This window comes from Triticum aestivum, chromosome 5A, assembly GCF_018294505.1.
Source record: "Triticum aestivum cultivar Chinese Spring chromosome 5A, IWGSC CS RefSeq v2.1, whole genome shotgun sequence".
Taxonomy (NCBI): Eukaryota; Viridiplantae; Streptophyta; class Magnoliopsida; order Poales; family Poaceae; genus Triticum; species Triticum aestivum.
This window is the reverse complement of record NC_057806.1, coordinates 377,211,218-377,232,989: the sequence shown is the minus strand read 5'-3', so window position 1 is coordinate 377,232,989 and position 21,772 is coordinate 377,211,218. Positions and strand designations below refer to the sequence as shown.

General features: G+C 42.5%; 1 protein-coding gene across 2 annotated transcripts; it reads left to right on the top strand.

Moving 5' to 3' along the window:
• The first annotated feature begins 16,629 nt into the window (after positions 1-16,629).
• On the top strand, positions 16,630-20,252 carry LOC123103461 (transcription initiation factor TFIID subunit 15). 2 transcript variants are annotated; one of them, XM_044525057.1, is made up of 8 exons: positions 16,630-16,859; positions 17,681-17,797; positions 17,918-18,255; positions 18,351-18,548; positions 19,103-19,186; positions 19,436-19,517; positions 19,593-19,716; positions 19,887-20,252. In XM_044525057.1, the coding sequence occupies exons 2-8, from the start codon at positions 17,681-17,683 to the stop codon at positions 20,114-20,116; spliced, it is 1,173 nt and encodes a 390-aa protein (XP_044380992.1). In that variant the 5' UTR covers positions 16,630-16,859; the 3' UTR covers positions 20,117-20,252. The 2 variants fall into 2 exon arrangements, with proteins under 2 accessions (XP_044380992.1, XP_044380991.1); XM_044525056.1 differs by having other exon boundaries at positions 19,593-19,719.
• The last annotated feature ends 1,520 nt before the right edge of the window (positions 20,253-21,772 follow it).

The window sequence follows — 21,772 nt, the reverse complement described above, 5'->3', positions numbered from 1 at the left end:
CCCCGACCCCGACCCCGACACCCCGACCCCGAGCCCTGACCCGACACCCCGACCCCGACACCGACACGGCACCCCGACCCCGACCCGGCACCCCGACCTGACACCCCGACCCCGAGACCCCGACCCCTACACCGACACGACACCCCGACACCGACACCCTGACACCACACCCACCCTTACCCCGACACCGACACCGACACGGCACCCCGACCCCGACCCGGCACCCCGACCAGACACCCCGACCCTGAGACCCCGACCCCGAGCCTGACCCGACACCCCGACCCCGAGACCCCGACCCCGACCCGGCACCCAACCCGACACCCCGACCCCGGGCCTGACCCGACACCCCGACCCCGACACTGACACGGCACCCCGACCCCGAGACCCCGACCCCGACCCCGACACCCCGACCACGAGCCGGACCCGACACCCCGACCCCGACACCGACACGGCACCCCGACCCCGACCCGGCACCCCGACCCCGAGACCCCGACACGGCACCCTGACACCGACAGGACACCCCGACCACCGACACCTCCCGAAAAGGTGTTCTTTGGCCTTCCAGAGGCCGACGGGGTCATATATTTGTGAATTATTAGTTAGGTCATATATTTTTCGATTTTGTTATGAAAAACATCATATATAATTGTGTTGATCGTGTAGTTTTAAATATGCAGTTGTTTCATCGCTGCGAGGTTTGGTGTTCGACGACCTCGCCGTGCGTTTGACGAGCTCTGCCCCTTCGTTCGTGGGTGAGCACAAATGACAAGTCCTCCTCCCCCATTAATTATTTGATCTATTCCGATGAAACTTGATAGCTAGCTATATGTGTCTTGAATCATCAGTATGCGTAACCAATATGTGTCTCCCGTTCGAAAGCGTCATAGTTATAAATATGCATGCATTTGCATATTTATAACCTTGATTCTTTCGAATTGTCCAACGCTATCCATGGACAGCCCGAGTATGTGTAGATTGGGTTCGTTTTCCCATATGCTTTGCTCAGGATCCGACGCATATATTTCGTGAGTGCCTCCCCTGCTGTTCTCCGGGTACACATCCTCTCTGTTTATTGCAGAGACGTGTATCAGGAGAACAGCGGGGAGGTGCTGCCGAAATTTTGCGTCGGATCCGGAGCATAGCATGGGAAAATAAACCCAATCTACACATACACGGGTGGGATTAGGACCTATCATTACCTATTAGAGTGTAGGTTGCATGGACGTAATAAAATTGACAAAGTAGATCAACTGATGAATATATACATGGTGAATTACATATATAATTGTTGTGTGTCCAGTAGCTCTGAAAGTCAAGATGAGTGACCGTGCTTGGATGTATACCGGTCACACTGGTCAGAACAAATGGAGCGCTGAATGGTTCACAAAAACAAAGGGGTTTGTGCAAGCCGCATTTGCAAATGGCCAAAATAAAACCTGGTGCCCCTGTTTCCGGTGCGGCAATTGGGAAAAGAAGACAGAGTCTGAAATGGGCAAACACCTGCAGAAGAGTGGTTTTATGCCCGATTATACGGTGTGGACATTTCATGGTGAGTCTGCCCAACGTGACCGACCTGAGGTGGATCGTCGTCGCACCGACGAGCATGGTACCGGGATGGAAAACATGGTGCAAGGCTATGATGATGCTCGGGATTCGGACGAGGAGATGGAGGAATCTGCAAAGGCCTTCAATGAAATGTTGGAGTCTTCGAAACGTCCGCTCCGAGATGGTGTGCGGATCGGATGGATTGTTGGGAGGTGTTGGTCGATGAGTGGTGCTCACAACGATGGCTAGCCCTCCACAACGAGGCCAAGGACAAACGTGCCCAAATGGAAGGTGTGCCACACCATCAAGGCAGCTCCAACTTATATCAGTTCGGGCGCAACTGGGTATGTGGTTTGCTTCATGATTCATGCAATTCATTCATCATGCTAGCTTGAGCCCTTTAATTACTAATTTTCATTGTTTCTCTCTTTCAGGCACGCTACAATAAGGCGGATAAGGTGCCAGAGGTGTACGACCTGTATGCCATGGCCCACACTGCCTCTTTCAAGAAAGTCAAGGCTTTCTCTCAGTCTGACCTCGATGATGCAAACAACTTCACCAACATCTCCTCCCACAACAAGCTCGTGAGATATAGAGATGAGGGGAAGGCGAGGAAAGGGGAGGACTTTAACCCGAGCCAGGGTCCCATTGATCCAGAGCTGTTGATGATATCTGGTGGCGGGAGGTCCCATGGCTCCATAGCCATTGGAGATGGACTTATCCGTTGTCCTAGCACTCTCCCGGAGATCAAGGCGCGCCAGTCGAGCTCCGCTCCTGAGATAAGGCCTCGTGAACGGCCAGTGCAACTCGCCATCAAGGTTAGTGATACGTACTCAGTTATCTTTCTCCATTACATTGTGTGCGCTTCCATCAATGATTACAAATGGTCATGTGAGTGGTGTTGCAGGCTGCTATACAGAGTGAGAGAGATAGAACAGAGAAACTTCTGGCGGAGGCGGCGGAGAGGCAGCGGGAGTTGGAGGAGAGGACGACAAAGATGATGGAGGAGGAGAGGGCACGGAATGACATGCAGGCAAGGGCCATGTACGAGCTCCTTGTGGTAAGTTTTTTCTGCAGATTAGCCAAAACATTCATGTAGTGTTTGTCTCATTACTAACTAGTATGACTGAGTCGTCAAAACCAAATGTGCAGTCTGTGTGCGAGAAGACAGGTCAGACCGCTCCGCCGATGCCAGTGATTGCTCCTGGGACCACGGTGAGTTTTATTTGAATGGACATTACTTGCTAGTCTTAACATTTGAGTGTCATCATGCTAACAAGACATTGGAAATGATCTTTGGTGCATCGTAACTCCAGACAAGCATCGCACGATGAGCCACCCCGCTCCTACACCTCCTACATCTTGGTAAGTTTATCTAGTGTTTTGCTTAACACATGCATAAAGACCTAGACTTAGCTTTATTTCCTCCAATGCTTACCATAATGACCTAGACTTAGCTTCTTCACCTCCAAAATGACTTAATAAGCTTACTGACCTCCAAAACCATCCATTTTACCTAAGTTAGCTCTAAAACGATCTGTACTTAGCTTACTTATGTCAAAAATTGCATAATTAGCTTAGTTAGCTTATAGACGATCCATTTTACCTAAGTTAGCTCTAAAATGACCCATTTTACCTAGGTTAGCTTATAAATGATCCAGTTCATCCAAGTTAGCTCAAAAATGACCCATTTTACCTAGATTAGCTCCTAAATGATCCATTTTACCTACATTAGCTTTAAAATGACCCATTTCACCTAGGTTAACTCCAAAATGACCAATCTTACCTAGGTTATCTCATAAACGATCCATTTCAACTAATTTAGCTCATAAACGATCCATTTCACCTAGGTTACCTAAAAATGATCCATTTCACCTAAATTAGCTCTTAAATGATCCATTTCACCTAAGTTAGCTCAAAAAGATCCATTTCAACTAAATTAGCTCATAAATGATCCATTTCACCTAAGTTAGCTCAAAAACGATCCATTTCAACTAAGTTAGCTCATAAATGATCCATTTCATCTAAGTTAGCTAAAAAGATCCATTTCACCTTAGTTACCTGAAAAACGATCCATTTGACCTTAGTTAGCTCATAAACGACCCATTTCAACTAAGTTAGCTCATAAATGATCCATTTCACCTTAGCTAGCTCATAAACGACCCATTTCAACTTAGTTAGCTCATATATGATCCATTCACGTAAGTTAGCTCATAAATGACATACTCTTCTTGTTCTAGTCTTCTTCTTGTTCTACTCTTCTTGTTCTAGTCTTCTTCTTGTTCTACTCTTCTTCTTGTTCTACTCTTCTTGTTCTAACTTTCTTATTTTTCATTTTGCAGAGTTCATTCACTTGACGAAAGCTTGCATAGATGGAGTGCTCCTTATCCCTTTCTCTGTTTCTTTTGTATCGTTGAACTATGCATGTATCGTTGGATGAAACTATTGTAATATATATGGTTGGATGCCTCTATGTTGAACTTGTTATGTATGATGGAACTATGCATGTAATATATATGGTTGGATGATGAAGTTATGTGTTGGATATCTTATATGTTTGCTCTGTAATGGCCTTTTGAAATATATCTATATATGTCATCTATATTCGTGATGAAAATTGTTGGATTTAATAAAAAACAGATAAAAGAGCCAATATGCAGGCTCTTTGCCGTCTGCCACCGACGGCAACGGGCTCTTTGTCGTCTGCCGCGGACGGCAAAGAAGGCACGTGGCATCCAGCTGTGCTTCCTGGGAGCTGACCCGTTTGGTCAGTTTGCCTACAGTGGCAGACGGCAAAGACTTTGCCATCAGTGGCAGACGGCAAAGAACCTGCCATGTAGTGACGTGTAGATGACATCATACGGCGGACGGCAAAGACACTAGAAAGTTTGCCGTCAGCGGCGGACGACAAAGGCCTGCCGTTAGCCACTTAACGGACTGACAACGCAATTATTGCCGTCCGCCTTCTTTGCCGTCTGCCGCGCTCTCTTTGCCGTCTGCGGTGGACGACAAAGACTTTGCCATCAGTAGCAGACGACAAAGTAGCTGTTTACCGAAGCCTACTTTGCCGGAGCCTTTTGCCGTCCGCGGCTGACGGCAAAGGCCTTTGCCGTCCGCCGTTCATGCCTTTGTCGTCCGCCGTGGCAGACGGCAAAATAGCTGATTCCTGTAGTGAGTTGCATAATCTCATAGTCATAGGAACATGTATAAGTCATGAAGAAAGCAATATCAACAAACTAAACAATCAAGTGCTAAGCTAACAGAATGGGTCAAGTCAATCACATACATTCTCCTAATGATGTGATCCCGTTAATCAAATGACAACTCATGTCTATGGTTAGGAAACATAACCATCTTTGATCAACGAGCTAGTCAAGTAGAGGCATACTAGTGACACTTTGTTTGTCTATGTATTCACACATGTATTATGTTTCCGATTAATACAATTCTAGCATGAATAATAAACATTTATCATGATATAAGGAAATAAATAATAACTTTATTATTGCCTCTAGGGCATATTTCCTTCACCTATCTATTTACTTTTATGTTGAGTCATCACCCTCTTATTAAAAAGCACCAGTTGGAGAGCACCGCTGTCATTTGCATTCATTACTGTTAGTTTACATTGAGTATGACTTGACTTGATCTCTTTTACCATGAATTACAATGTCTAGTCAGTCCTTGATCTTTAAAGGTGCTCTGCATTTATGTTTTGCAGTCTCAGAAAGGGCTAGCGAGATACCATCTTGTTATATCATATTATGATTGTTTTGAGAAAGTGTTGTCATCCGAGATTTATTATTATTGCTTGCTAGTTGATTATGCCATTGATATGAGTAAACTTGAGACCTAAGCATTATTGTGAATGTGGTCAGTCATAATCTTTGCTGAAAACTTGAATGTTGGCTTTACATATTTACAACAACAAGAGCAAACCGAGTTTGTAAAAGTTTTTCTTTATCACTTTCAGTTTATCAACTGAATTGCTTGAGGACAAGCAAATGTTTAAGCTTGGGGGAGTTGATACGTCTCCGTCGTATCTACTTTTCCAAACACTTTTGCCCTTGTTTTGGACTCTAACTTGCATGATTTGAATGGAACTAACCCGGACTGACGCTGTTTTCAGCAGAATTGCCATGGTGTTATTTATGTGCAGAAACAAAAGTTCTCGGAATGACCTGAAACTTCATGGAACATCTATAAGGAAATAATAAAAAAATCCTTGCAAAAGATGAAGACCAGGGGCCCACCACCTGTCCACGAGGGTGGGGGGCGCGCCCCTACCTCATGGGCCCCCTAGAGCTCCTCCGACCTCAACTTCAACTCTATATATTTGCTTTCAGGGAGAAAAATATCAGGAAGAAGGATTCATCACATTTTACGATACGGAGCCGCCGCCAAGCCCTAAAACCTCTTGGGAGGGCTGATCTGGAGTCCGTTCGGGGCTCCGGAGAGGGGAATCCGTCGCCATCGTCATCATCAACCATCCTCCATCACCAATTTCATGATGCTCACCGCCGTGCGTGAGTAATTCCATCGTAGGCTTGTTGGACGGTGATGGGTTGGATGAGATTTATCATATAATCGAGTTAGTTTTGTTAGGGTTTGATCCCTAGTATCCACTATGTTCTGAGATTGATGTTGCTATGACTTTGTTATGCTTAATGCTTGTCACTAGGGCCCGAGTGCCATGATTTCAGATCTGAACCTATTATGTTTTCATCAATATATGAGAGTTCTTGATCCTATCTTGCAAGTCTATATTCACCTATTATGTGTTATGATCCGTTAACCCCGAAGTGACAATAATCGGGATACTTACCGGTGATGACCGTAGTTTGAGGAGTTCATGTATTCACTATGTGTTAATGCTTTGGTCTGGCACTCTATTAAAAGGAGGCCTTAATATCCCTTAGTTTCCGCTAGGACCCCGCTGCCACGGGAGGGTAGGACAAAAGATGCCATGTAAGTTCTTTTCCATAAACACGTATGACTATATTCGGAATACATACCTACATTACATTGATGAATTGGAGCTAGTTCTGTGTCACCCTAGGTTATGACTGTTACATGATGAACCGCGTTCGACATAATTCTCCATCACTGATCCATTGCCTACGAGCTTTCCATATATTGTTCTTCGCTTATTTACTTTTCCGTTGCTATTGCTATCATCACTACAAAATACCAAAAACATTACTTTTGCTACTGTTACCTTTTGCTACCATTACCACTACTATCATATTACTTTGCTACTAAACACTTTCTGCAGATATTAAGTTTCCAGGTGTGGTTGAATTGACAACTCAGCTGCTAATACTTGAGAATATTCTTTGGCTCCCCTTGTGTCGAATCAATAAATTTGGGTTGAATACTCTACCCTCGAAGACTGTTGCGATCCCCTATACTTGTGGGTTATCAAGGCTCTCCTCGCAGACGCGTGTGTCGAGGACGGCGGGCTCCTCTAGGTCGTGGCTTAGGGGAGTGTGTTGGCAATAAGCCATGGCAACTGCGTCGGGTGTGTGTGTGCGCGCGCGGGGCGCATCGGGTGCGTGGTGTGTGTGTGTGTCTGGCCAATGTTTTGCCATTGTCTGGCCATGGTTCGACTAGTTCATAGTCTAACCTGTGTCCGACCAGTGTACGGGGCAGGTATGGGCTGCATGTGTGCATGCGTAGGAAGAGCAGGGGTGCGGACACGCGCGTGTGCGCCGAGGCACCAGACCAGGTCCAAGTCGTTGGCAAGCTGGACGGGTGATTAGCACTAATCCGTTGCGGGCTCGGCGCGATCCCCGCATGTGCGTGCGTGTTGTGGGAATGCCCAGAGCGGGCTGAATCAAACGCGTGGACTGGGTGGGAGCGTGGGTCGTGCCCACTGCTGGCCCTGGGTATAAGACCCTTGTGGAGCTCGTTGTAAGGGCATGTACAATGGTGCTATCTTAGGAGTGCCACGTAGGATAGATGATGAGGTGGAGGAGAGAGAACTCATAAGAAAAGGTTTGTCTTCTCTTATTTAAGAGAAGACAAGAGGTGATCTCTTAGCACAATATGTCTCACCACATTTTTAGGAATTGCTAGTTATTGAAGATAAGACTAAGAGATGACCCATTGTAGACAAATTTTGTTGTCATCTCTAAATCACATGCAAGATTTAAGATAAGACTATCTTATCAACCATTGTACATGCCCTAATGGGTGTGGTGTCGAGTCTGTTGCTTGGGAAAAGGCCGTTGTTGTGGCGTCGTTCATGCGCCGGAAAACCCACCGTGTCTCCTGTGTCCCTCATCCTCCTTTCTTCTTCTTCCTTGCGTCATTCGAAGCATAGCAGAGAGAGAAGAGAGTGCTACAGAGAAAGAGAGAGCGCTAGGGCTAGCTAGGGTTCAAGGGTAAGACACCAACAACATGAAGTTAGTGCATATAACTGAAAATAATCTGCAATGAAGGAGTTTTGCCATTAATGAGGTAGACACTCCCATTCTTATTGGCATACTAAACCTATTTGGGATCCGTCAAGCCAGTGACAGTATATAATAATAACAGTTATTGACAGATATAATTTGGACCCTATTTGAATGACTGGTCACATAAGCACAAACTTACATTAGAAGAAAAGGTGTTTGATTGTCTACAAAAGTTACATTGTTTAGTTTCTTACCATTTATAGCGGGCAAGGTTGTCTTTAGTAATTGTCCCATGAAAATCTTGAATTTTAAAGATATTTTGACCGCCAAATTTTATTATTATTGTTCACGAAAATCTTCAATTTTATTATTATTGTCCGCTAAAATCTCCAAGCGCATGAGAGTACATAGAGTCGACTATGAAAGATTTAGATACTACTCATACTCCCTCACTTTTTTTACTTTGCATATAAGTTTTGTTTGAAGTCAAATTTTATGAAATTTGACTAACTTTATGGGAAAATATCAATATTTATAGAGTCAACTACACCACTGGTGTTAAAACTAAGCGTGAAAATTCAGTTTAGTGCTAAAACTTGCGACATACATTAAACTGGTGCCACAACTTGGCTTTGGCGTGCATATACGGTGCAAATCACGTTTTTTATGAACACTGTGCTAACTAGGCGCGCCAGCTTGGCGTGGGTCCCGCTGTCAGTCACCAAACGAGGGAGGCAGCGTGTGACCTGTTATTTTACGAAAAAACCCTCAAATTTTTTCTTCTCACGAAAAAGCCCCCGTGACCCATAAATCTTCTATTCCTAAATAGTGGCAACCCACTACCTATTTTGTCCTTTTCATGCAACTATGTCACACCATCAATCATACATGTAGTCATCAGTTATAATTTATGCACTCGTCTATTCATGCAACCATGCCACCTCAACAATCATGCATGTTAATTTGCTCCACTTATTTTTTTTGCTGGCATAGACGGTCATGTTACACATTTTTAGCATGACCTATATATATTTGTACGTTGTACGCTTGGAACAAATATATGTAGGTCATGTTACACTTTTTTGGTTAAAAATGGCACCACGTTTGTCTTCAATCCAATAGATTCTTCTTTTTATACAACATTTTTTTCACATGCTTCATATACTTTATTGTTTTCAAAATACATCATGAGAGCTTTTTTTTGCAATAGTTTTAGTTTTTTTAGCATCTATTTATGCATATGTTTTACCAAGGTTCCCGCATCAACGCGCGGGGTATCATATAGTAATAGAAAAAATTGTGCACACTTGAGGTTAACCACCTGATCCAGGATAGTTTTATGTCCCATATAGATACATATTTTATATATTCTTTAAAGCTTAAGTGGGCTGCACGGTTTGCACTATTTTTGTTAGAAATGTATAGACTATATGTAAATTATAATTGTGTATTAAAATTTGTATACAGGTAAATATAATAATTTGCATTATAACAATAATCATGTGTTAATTTACACATTTATTCGTATAATTAAATTATAAATTACAAACTATTCATGTAATAATGTGCATATATTATAGAAATATATATTCAATAAATCCTTCTAGCATTTAAAAAAATCACAGTATTAACAAAATATTAATATATTATATAAATGTGTTCATGCTTTAAGAAAAAAATTATTTGTATGTGTATCTCAATAAATGCTTATATAAGTTTAAAAATGTTCATAGTTTGAAAATAATATTCATGTAGTATATAAAAGAGTTCATGCATTAAGAAACATATATTATATAATGTAAAAATAGTTGGCTGGGATTCAAACCAGCGACATGTAGTCATCAGCTGCAAAAAAAAGACATGTAGTCATCAGCTGGTGCACGTGGGTACCACCCCACCCAGCAGCGTTATATTTTCTAGAAATTTATAAAGTATATGTAAATTGTAATATTATGTTATAAATAATATATATATATAATTACATTATAAAATTTCCGCGTATTTTTTTAAAAAAATATCCATATAATTAGATTATAAATTACAACACGTAATAATTTGCGTATTCAACAAAAATATCAAAGTAATTTCATATTTTTATATATTTCAATAAATTCTAATATCAGTTTAAAGTTTTCATGATTTTAATAAAATACTTATGTGGTATATAAAAGTGTTCATTTAATTTGAAATTTAATTTATTAATAACACACGATTACAATTTAGGACATATAGTTCACGTAACCACTTAAAACAAAAACTCTGCCTGCTGCATTGGTTAGGCTGTCGTAGTTGCAAGTCACATGTCTTGGGATGGGATCAAATCCCAGCAGACATGATTTTTGCACATTATTCAATATTTCTCAACAGTTTTGGAGTACAATTTTAGAAGGTTGATCGGATACTCTGTCTGTGCCTTCCGACATCAACATGTTTTGATTCTCGCGGGAGCGAAAGGAATTAAGCAATCATTTAGACACTATTATGGAAATGAATCGTTTATTTTTCGCTCTTATCTCTTTCAAGTTTCAACTTGTACCGATTAATCCCGGATAGCATCATCGTACCGGTAGTGTGTAGTGGGACGGGTCAGAAAAAGAAGCCACTCCCACTCGTGAGAGAACCAATTCAAACCATCGTTCTCCTCTCATGTATGACGTCTGATGCAAAGCAAACACGGATGTTAGCAGCAGTTAAATAATTGCACCACGACGTGAGGCAGAGGCGAGTTAACTGGTATCCTTCTCCTGTGGTACAAAAGGGTAAGAGGTGCTTTGTGACGCGCGTGCGTACGTGTGTAGTAAATTAGTCCACGAGGCAGGGAGAATCGCAGAGGAGATAGATAGGTAAAGGTGGCCATCAGAGCGCATTACCGCACATGAACTGATGAACACGTATGCGCGCCTTTGGATGGGATATGAAAGCGGGGGAGGGACGTGTCGTCCCGTGGAGGCATGTCGACAGTACGGCGCTGCCGGTGCCGGCCTTCTCCGGAAGGGTCGGCTTGTCCTCTTCCTCACTCATTGCGCATTTCAAGAACTGCTCGTACACACGGCTATAGGCCGATTCCGGCGGCTGGCTCGCGGCCGGAGTCCGTGGATCCACGAGGACTCTCGGCGTCCGAATCTTTTACGCCGGGCGTCCAAGAGGGAGAAGAAAATGAGGTGAACGCCGGCGCTGGAGGCAGCACGTGGTCAAAAATTTGCAACCGTTTCAAGTTTTAGTCAAAAGCAGGGCACATACAAAGAATACGATGGACCAGATACATCCGGTTTTATGAGCTGAGACTTGAGAGTTAAGAGTTGAGAGACCGTCTATAGACTTGGTGCAATGCAATAGTTGAGCTTTCCTCCAAAATTTCACGCACATACACATGAGACGTACACACTGACTAATACTGCGGCAGGAAATACACACGTACATGAGGAACTAGATGATACCCCCTCGTTGTCGCGGGAAATGTTAACAAATAATTTGATGTATAAAAAAGATGAGAGAGTTTATGAAACATAGTATAATTTGGTAATAAACAATTTTGTTTGAAAGAAATATTGTTTAGAGTAAGGGTCTAAAGAAAATTTGATGAAAAGGCCAAAAGAAAAATTGATTTTTTTGTTATTTTATTACCTTCACAATATATGAGCGAAGCGATATGAGATAAAACAACATTGAGTAGAGACAGTAGAGTCAGACATCTCAACACTTAGCTAAAACTTTCCACCAAAAGAAAAAAAATCTTAGCTAAAACTAACCGATAGCCACTATAGATGTGCATTCATACAAAACATAGCTCGCATATAGAAAACTAAAACGTGAGCTTACTCATATCTTGATTTTCTATATGAAAAAGAAAGACATTTATAAAACATCAACTCCAGTGTTGAGTAAATCATGCTTCTCACCAAAACATACACATGCAACTCTATTTTTCTTTTGTTTACCTTGTTTGGTGCATAACCATGCATGCTTTCTCATTAGGTAAAGTCAAGTTCGGTAAAAATTGCCTAATTAGCTACCTAGGTGTCTTCAATGAAACCAAATTGAGATTATAATGTTGCATGAGAACAATGAATTCTTAAACAATAAAATAACTTGATGAGCTACCTCTCTGTAGACAATATAAACAAATTGGGATTAGGAGGTTGCTTGAAACACTGGAGGTCACCTAGCACAATTTCGTGACACGTGGGGAGCAAAAGAGACATGGGCAGGAAGCGCAAGAGAATGAGAACGAGTTTGGGCTTCTGGAATCGGATGATCGCATTAACAACACATGTTGTCTAACCAGATGGCTGAACACGAGATTCATGCTAAATGTCTAAAGTGGATTGGAAGACGTCAAGACATATACAAATATACAAATAAAAATTAAACCTAAAATGACATTGCTCCTTGAGTGCGCACAAAAAATAGTTAATGGTTATTTTGTGGCAGGCTGCATGCGTATGAAGAGTTAGCGCGAAAGCATCCATTACATGGTGGACCTACTTAATGATATGGATAGACTGGATGTCAAGATAAATAAGATAGTGAGGATAAATCACTTAGGTATATAGGATACAAGTTTCGTAAAAATGTTCATTCATGAATTTCACTAAAAAACATTCATATTTTTTGAGATTAAAGAAAACATTCATTTTTAACACAATCTCAGAAGCTTTATTAAGTCATCACAATATTTACAAGAGCAAATGAAATATCATTGGGGTGGCCTAACCAGATAGAGTAAAGCTACACCTACGTAATGTTTCTTACGCACCTTACATATGATCTGATTTGGCAGTTTTATATTAGTCATTAGTTGGGGCACAAGCCCACCATAAAATTCAGGGTGGAGGGGGCAGTTTAACTCGTAGAGAAGGGATTTACGTAAGTTAAGTAGAAGTACTACGTAGGTCTAACATTTCGAATTAGAGATGGCGGCCAGCCCCTAAAGATAAATCATGTTTCGCCCAATTGTGAGATTCGACATTACAAATTGGGAAGGCAGCCCTATGGTTTATTATCTTGTGTAAGATTCCCTTAACTAGTCGCACCCCCTTGTTGTATGTCATCAATCACTACCTTGCAGTCCAGAGGCAACATGAATCTGCTGGACATATAGATCTTGTGTAAGTGTTAAGGCTTCTCTAACAGCTAAAGCCTCAAGGGTAGCCGGTCCGAGATTCCAGAGAAAAAAATGGTCAAGGCTCCAATGAAGTTCCAATCTCCATCTCTGCAAACTGCTCCCATTGTACTGAAATCTCCGTTTCTTTGACACAAGTGCGTCGACATTGATTTTCACAAGGTTATTCGGAGGTGCGATCCAATGGTCTTATTCATTTTCATTCTAGGAACCGCAGTAGCCGGCTTCTAGAGACCTTGAATATCTGTCAAAAAAATATGTGAAGCAATGGGTGGACAAAGGACTTTGAAAAATATCCTCGTGGATACAAGTTTCTTTGTTCCAACCGAAGAAAGAAAAGCTATCTCCCTAGTGCTAGCCGCTAGGGAGTCAATCCGCCATCGTTCCTCCGACAGGTCCCCTCGTCGACGACCTCGGTCGGTGGTGAGTGGGTTGTTGGATTCACGCGCGTGGACCATCTTTAGGCCCTCATAGTCTAGGTTTTTAGATGGTAGTCTAGATTTTTAGATGGTTCATCGTCTTGGCTTCGGCAGCGGCGATGGTTGCGCTGAATAAAGATTCTTCAGACCCTTCCCCCATGAGACGATCGGTCCTGGTTGGGGATGAATTTGGAAACCAGACTGTTCAAGAAAGGGTGGTGTGGAGAAAGCAGCATCCTCGTGGTGGACCAATGTCCTCAGGCTCCACCGTTGCGATGACGTTTGCTCCAGCAACGACACGGAGCTTGGGTGATAGTCCAGGAGCGGATGCAGATTGTGGTCTACATCAACGATATTTGGAAGATGGTGGATCGTGTGCTGGGTTTGTTGATCGTGGATGGCAGGTATGATTTTCTCCTCCAATGTCTTAGTCATGCGGGGTGCCAGATTTAGAGTTCAATGACGTGTTCGGGGTGTTGCCTCGGTCTGATTTGTTCAATAATAATGGTTTCATCTTTGATGAGCCATCTTGGAGGTCCGCAAAGGTGCATATCAACGATGGAACCGCGTCGAGTTCGAGTGAGGAGATAATCCGTCATTTTTTTTCCTTTGATGACTACTTTGATGGCGCCAAAGTCAAGTGATGGGCGTTGGTGTCAAGTTCAAATGATTTTTTAGCCTTGGTATCTTTTTTCTTCTTGGCTTGACTTCCTTTATGCAAATGCTAGCATTTACTATATTTTTCAGTTTTTTCATTCTGATGTGTACTAATTTGTATTATGATCTTTATAATATAAATGAGACACTTATTACCAGGAGAAAAATTCCTCGTGGATCACCTTTCGCCTAGCCCCTTATATAAGGTGACCACTGGCAGCTCTTATTCGGCATGGCTATTTTTTTTAAAATAATACATTTTTTAATTAATTTGCATAAATATTACGCTGATATTTTTATTTTTAAAAATAATACACCATCGGCCTGCTGCAGGCAGGTCGATTGGCCCAGTCAGCCAGCAACAGGCCGATGGTGTATTATTTCTTAAAATAAAAACATAGGCGTAATATTTGTATAAATTAATTAAAAAATATAATATTTTTAGAAAATAGCTTCGGCGTGTAGGTCGCCGCCAAGCGACAGCACGCGTACCCCTCCTCCCCCATGCCCAGCTGCGTATACGTGGCCCGGCCCGGGTAGTTCATGTTCGATTTGAACCTTCCCAAACTGATTTTTTTCCGGTTTTTTCTTATTTTTCAATTTTCCTTTTTTTCCTTTTTGCCTCTTCATTTCTTTTATCGTTCTAGTTTCTTTTCTTTTCCTATTTTTCTTCCTCTTCATTTCCCTTTTTTTCTCGTTTTCATAAACAATTTTTTAAAATTGTGAACATTTTTTGTTCACTGAATTCAAAAAATGTTCATGCAATTAAAAAATAGCGGATTCAAAATTTGTTCACCATAATTTTGAAAAATGCTCATACACTTTTCAAAAAGTTTATCCTATTTTCAAAAAGTGTTGTTGAATTGAGAAAATGTTCATCAAGTTCAAAAAAATGAAAAATGTTCATCGTATTCAAAATTGTTTCACCATAATTTTTAAAAATATTCATCAAATTCAAAAAATATTCGTCCATTTTTATGAACGTCTATCCGTTTTTTTTAAAAAAATGTTCTTGAATCGAGAATTTTTTCATCAAGTTCAAAAAATGTTCATCAAATTCAAAATTTTGTTCATCTGATAAAAATGTTCATCAATATCCAAATTCAGGAACATTTTTTGAAATCATGAATATTTTTTAAATTCATAAATATTATTTGAATCGAGGGGCATTTGTTGGTGAATTTTGGAACTTTTTGAAATCACAAATAATTAAAAAACAAAAGAGAAGAAATAAACAAAAGAAGAAAATTGGGGGCGCTCTGCCTCCGCTCATTGGCCGGCCCAAATGGGCCGTGGGGGGGGGGGAGCGGGGTGCGCGCACATCCGTCTCCCGGCGCATACCGCGGCAAATAGGGGCACCCGTGACCGCGAAATCACTAATTGAGGAGTATTCCTTCTAAAGATCATTCTTACCTTCCCAGGTTGCGACATATGAAACACTGCATGTACACCACTTGTCGTAATTTAGGAGTTTCTTTTTTTCGTAGATCCATTTATTCAAAATATTTTATCTCTTGAACTATGTGTCCAAATCTCGAATCGTTTTTAGCGTTTGATTCCTTGTGTCCACACATTTCAAACTAGATCCTATGTTGATAGATTTTGACTAACATTTTTTGATAAAAAAACTAGATAAAAAAACCAAACTGAGAACACATTTTTTTTTCCTTTCCGAGAGGCACAATCATGCCTCTCGCGGAAGCAAAATCATGCCTCTCACGAAAGAAAAAAAACACATATTTTTTTTCATTTCCGAGAGGCACGATCGTGCCTCTTACGGAAGCAAAACCGTGTCTCTCACGAAAGGAAAAAAAATAAAACACATTTTTGTCCGTTTTCGAGAAGCACGGCACGGAAGCAAAACCGCGCCTCTCAGAAAAGAAAAAAAAGAAGAGAAAACATGTTTTTTTCATTTTCGAGAGGCACGACTGTGGCTCTCGCGAAAGCAAAACCAGGCCTCTTGCATGCCTCTCACGAAAAGAGAAGAAAAGAAAACATAATTTTTTTTTTCTGTTTTCGAGAGGCACAATGCATCTCGCAGAAGCAAAATCGTGACTCTTACGGAAGGAAAAAAAATAAACGCATTCTTTCAAGCAATTCTTTTTCAATTTTTTTGTCGAAAAACTAAGAAAGACCGGTGTAAAACCGAAAAGCCGACAAAAAATCTAAAAATCCGAAACTCATGCGGAAAAATAAAAAAATCTGAAGGGAGTGCCTATAGGGGACACATGGCGGCGGCTGCTGAGAGTACGCCAAGTGATGCGCTCTCAGTCCACCCAAGTGATCGTTGGAAGGTTCGTGAAGGAGTGCTCCTCAATTAATTGCTCTCCCGTGACGACCATTCTTTAGTTTTTTTTCTTTTCTCGAGTTCGTCTTCTGGTATCCAGGGGAACAATTAACCGATCTAACCGAATTTAGCCCACTTCTTTACAGCCCAACTTACAATCGTTGACAGCCCAGAAGCCCAGCATCTCAGCCTGCCCTGCTCTCTCCCTAATTGCGTCTGCCCATCCCGCACGAAACGTCATCCCCAAGCACGCAGAGAGCGCCGAGATCCGCCCAAACCTAGCGCCGCCGCGGCTCCTCACCCACGCGGCCGCCGCGGCTCCTCACCCACGCGGCCGCCGCCGTGTTCGCGTCGGCAGAGCACGAGGCGCACGGCCTTCCTCGCATACTCTCGGTACGCGCTGTCCGCCTCGGCTCATCCTGGACTAGGTAAACCTCCGCCGCCCCCTCCCGCTCACTGCTGTTTGTCGCGCGGCGAGGAAATTTACGGGATTCCTGCCTCATCGATGGGGTTCTAGTTACGTCCTATGCTTGCCACTCGCATGTGTTACCCGTTGGATTTCTGACGCCGGTCAAGTTTTTATCGAGGTCCTCGACTGTGATCCAGTTGTAGTCACGGTGTTCTGATGCTCCGTGTCAGTCTTTGGCTGTTCACGCCCGACTAATTTTTCAGCTGTTTGTTGTTTGAAATGTTGCGCTGAAAGAGATCTATTGCTGTTAACTTTGAACTGTATTTTGGGCCCATCCTTTGTACGGCTGGTTAAATATCTGCAATTGCCATTGCATTTACCGCTGATAAGTAGACGTGTCAAATTGGTAGCTCTTGATGTGCATCCATCTTGAAATGGTGATGGAGTATCTATCCTCTGCAAGTTTTCTGCTGAAATGCTGTAACATCACAAATCAATAAGTTATGTGTCAATTTTTGCAACTAAGAATTCCTTCATTTTTACCTGTTGTGTGCAAAGCAGCCCCCCTCAAACTGAATTTGAACAATAATGGATGGTTGTTCGACACTTAAGTTCACCATGCTGAACAGTCACTTAACATTACGCGTAGCCTTTTTGCAAGCTTATGATATGTTAATCCATGGCTTATCCTCCTTATCTTCTTCCTGTTTTACTCGCGGGCCTACTCTGTTATTCTTGTTGCTAGTTTTGGCATTTGCACTTTTGTGCTTGTGATGTTGTTTCGAAAAACATGCTTTGAGGAATTGCACTGATCATCCACAGCTGACCTTTGTGTTACAGATGGCTGGATATATGTCACGAGGACCCCCAAATGGCTCTATTTATGTATGCAATCTGCCTCCTGGAACTGATGAGACCATGTTGGCTGAATATTTTGGCACCATAGGGTTGCTAAAGGTATGGGTCTTACCAGGTAACATTTTCGCAACCACATGCAAGTTCTTGAATGGTCTTGTAAACCCTTGTTAATTCCATTTCATGATAGATTTGTCATTTCCTCTTCTCATATCTCAACAGAAGGACAAAAGGACTGGCCACCCAAAGATTTGGATATACAGGGACAAAGTTACAAATGAACCAAAGGGTGATGCAACAGTCACATATGAAGATCCCCATGCTGCTTCAGCTGCTGTGGAATGGTTCAATAATAAGGATTTCCATGGAAGCATCATCCAGGTTCACATAGCTGAGTCAAAAAACAAAGATACAGTTGATAACTTCACCAATGTGAGCGTCGATGCTGAGATTGTTGGACAAGATGAATTGGATAACGGATCAGGCAGAGGTAGAGGGCGTGGTGATGGTCCAGCAAAAGCTTGGCAGCAAGATGGAGATTGGATGTGTCCAAATACAAGGTCTGTTACGATTGGTGAGCAACTTTTCTGTTGTTGTTGACTAGTTTGGTCTTTACTATGCAGTCTATCCTTTCTTATATGATTTCTTTTTTCAGCTGTGGCAATGTAAACTTTGCCTTCCGTGGTGTTTGTAATCGTTGTGGAGCCTCTCGCCCTGCTGGTGTTAGTGGATCTGGTGGTGGTGGTGGTAGGGGTAGAGGTCGTGGTAGTGATGATGCAAGAGGCAGTCGTGCTGCTGCTGCTGTTGGTGGTCCCCCTGGGCTGTTTGGTCCTAATGATTGGCCATGTACGATGTAAGGACATCTAAATATTTTTTATTCCATTGCTTTGATATGCCTCTTTATTACTTTGTCTTTACACCTCCATTTGTACTCCCTCCTTCCCAAAATTAATGTCCTGAGTTGTTTTAAAAAAAAGTTTGACTAATTTTGTGGTATAGAAAAAGAAATATTGACATCTGTTGATTTGGTATTTTAGATGTTTGATATTTTTTCTACGAACTTGGTCATTTGACTTAGGACAGCATTTATGTGCCTTATATTTTGTGAAACTGGGAGTACCCATCTTACTATTTAAAAAAATTGGTGGCTGTTTTGGTGGCAAATGATTTTAGAATGGTTATCACATGTTTTATTATCCTTGTTACAGGCTAAGTTTGCTTCATCATATTGTAATTGCTATTGTCCATTGTCATCCAAGTATTGTATAGACCTCGCAAGGAGGATACCCTCTTTCTAGTCTTACTTTTGGCCAATTAAAGTTCTTGAGAGTAATAGATGGACATTGTTTTGTAATGTTCTATAAGGCTGCTATCTGATATGAAACCTATTTTCTATGTGTGTTTCAGGTGTGGCAATGTAAACTGGGCAAAGCGAACCAAATGTAATGTCTGTAACACCTCTAGGCCAGGTCACAATGAAGGTGGTGTGAGGTACTACATATTACATGTTAAAAATTATTTGTACTGAACATGTTGCGAATTCAATTTCGATTAAGTCGCATCGTGCATCCTTCACCGATCTGACGCCCAGTGTAGCAGTAGTGTCTACAGTGTTATGATCCACCCACAACTGGGTGCACTATGTTATGGTCAAAGCTAAGCAGCTTTGTATCTGATTACTTACATCGAGGGTACATATTTGTGTCTTACACCTTTTCTCATCAATTATTGTCTTTGCAGAGGTGGCCGGGGTGGCGGCTTTAAGGAACTTGATGAAGAAGAACTAGAAGAAGTACGGAGGCGCCGGAAAGAAGCTGAGGAGGTAGGATGCTTTCTTTTGCATTATTGTATTTGTGTCATGATATTGGGTTTCCATATCAAAATTTTCTTTTTGTAGGATGATGGAGAAATGTATGATGAATTTGGTAACCTCAAAAAGAAGTTCCGTGCTAAATCATATCAAACTGAGAGTACACCAGCTCTTCCTGGGTCTGGACGTGCTGGATGGGAAGTCGAGCACCGTGGTAATATCTGCTCTTTTTTTCTTCGCTTTTAAGGCATTCTCGTTTGATTAAGTCGTGTGTTACTTTCATAGTTCTTGTCATGGAAGCACTTTAAATTCTGTAATACTGGGACTAGAGTTTTCCATTTTGCATGTGCTGTGCATGAACTGGTGATTTCGCTACTGTAGGTTCCACTGAGAGAGAAGGCCGAGAGAGGAGCAGAGATCGGGGCAGGGACGACTACGATGAAAGGGAAAGCAGGAACAGAGACAGAGGTTCTCATGGAAGAGAGCGGCGCCGTAGCCGAAGCAGGAGCAGAGACCGCGAGAAGGAAAGGGGGAGGGACAGGGGTAGAGACCGTGGCAGCGAGAGAAGCTGGGAGCGCGGCACCGAGCGTGAACGTGATCGCTACAGATGATATGTCAGGAGTTTTCTCGTGTTTGCTCGCCACTTTTCAGTTTTCTGAATCTTTTCTTATGCTGTTGGAGAGCTGTGGTGTATCACATTGCCATTAGACATGCTTAATTATTATTTATATTTGGGTTTTGGGTTCCCAAGAAACTGATCAGAAGAATGGGTGGTCAGATCATATGGTACAACAGAATTGACGAGCGATGACCATCGAGACCTGACAATGTCTGGATCTTAGTAGACTCGACGAACCAGGCATAGTACATGACTTGTTGCGGTTTCTGATGCAAGACGCCATAGATTGTAGCCAAGGCATCAGCCATGTCTGCTATGTTTGCATTTCTCTGATTTATCATCTCATTAATACGTATACAAGTTGACATTTGATTTGATGGCTTGACATCATGGTGCAGGCGTCCTTTACAAATCATTATCATGATTATCGGCAATTTGATATTTGTGTTATTTGTCTGAACCAGTAAAAAAACAAGAAATATCTTTCCATCCCCATAAATGCATTGATGGGCACTCCATCAGCTATCAAATTGTAGCGTGTACTGGTGATATACGTTTGCATCAACAGCGTAGGTAAAATTTCTGGAATATCAGGGCCTGCTCTGCTCTTTTTTTGTTTGAAAGATCCAGCGTTGCTGCTGCTGTCCTTTGATTGATCATCTGCGTTGCTGCATCTTGTTTTTGAACGTGTAGTTGTTGCGTTCCTGCCAGATTTCCCAACATGCAAGCAGGAGCATGGATCGGATGCCTTTCTTCCAGCCAAGGATCAGTCGCATCGAGGATGCTCTCGACGATGGAGGTGGTTGACTCCTGCTGCCCTGCCACTCGTCCCTTGGTTTCATGGAGGAACACCCGTCTGCTCTGCTCTCAAAATCACAAACCAAACGGGGTAGCCCATGATATCATGCTCCATACAAAAACTCGAATATGAGGTCAACTTCATGTTTTCCGTGAAGCACCTGAAGGAATGCTCCAAAAAGTCTAGTTTGAAGTTCGTCATGGACTTGGGGGAAGATTACCCCACATTTCCACCAATAAGTGGACACTTCTTCGGTTTTTCCGTAAAATTAGTCATTTCCCGCCAAACTTTTCATTCTTTGAAGCTGGAGCTAGCTGCAAGCCAAACATAATCCACTGCTCTTTGGTGCAATTGCAACTCCTGGGTAGATCTGCTTCAAAGTGAATTTGGTGGAGTGGAGGTGGTTTTCGAAGGATGGAGCAGTCCCAAACTGGCTTTTAAGCTCAATGTTGGGTTGTTCTATTCCTTATCTATAAAGTTATTCTCAGTTTCGCGTGGCGATAAGAAACCCTAGCGGCCAGCCTGTCTTCTTTGCCTCTCGCCGCTTGGCAAAGCCAGAGCAGCCGTCGGGGACGTTCTGAATTGCGGCGCGGGGGGGGGGGGGGGGGGCTCCCGTGACGTGCATGTTGAGGCTATGTGTCGAGCTGCGCCGCGGCATATTTCGGCTGGCCGTTCTTGCTAGTGGCATTCGGAGGATCCCAGATCCATCACGATGACGATCTTCAACGACGACCTGGCATGGCCAGGTCACCGGAGAAGAGGGTGTCAAGGCATAGTCCCGGACGGCAGCGTGCTTAACCTCAACGGCGGATTTGGAATGCAGCAGCATGGGCGACTTGGTTCAAGTTA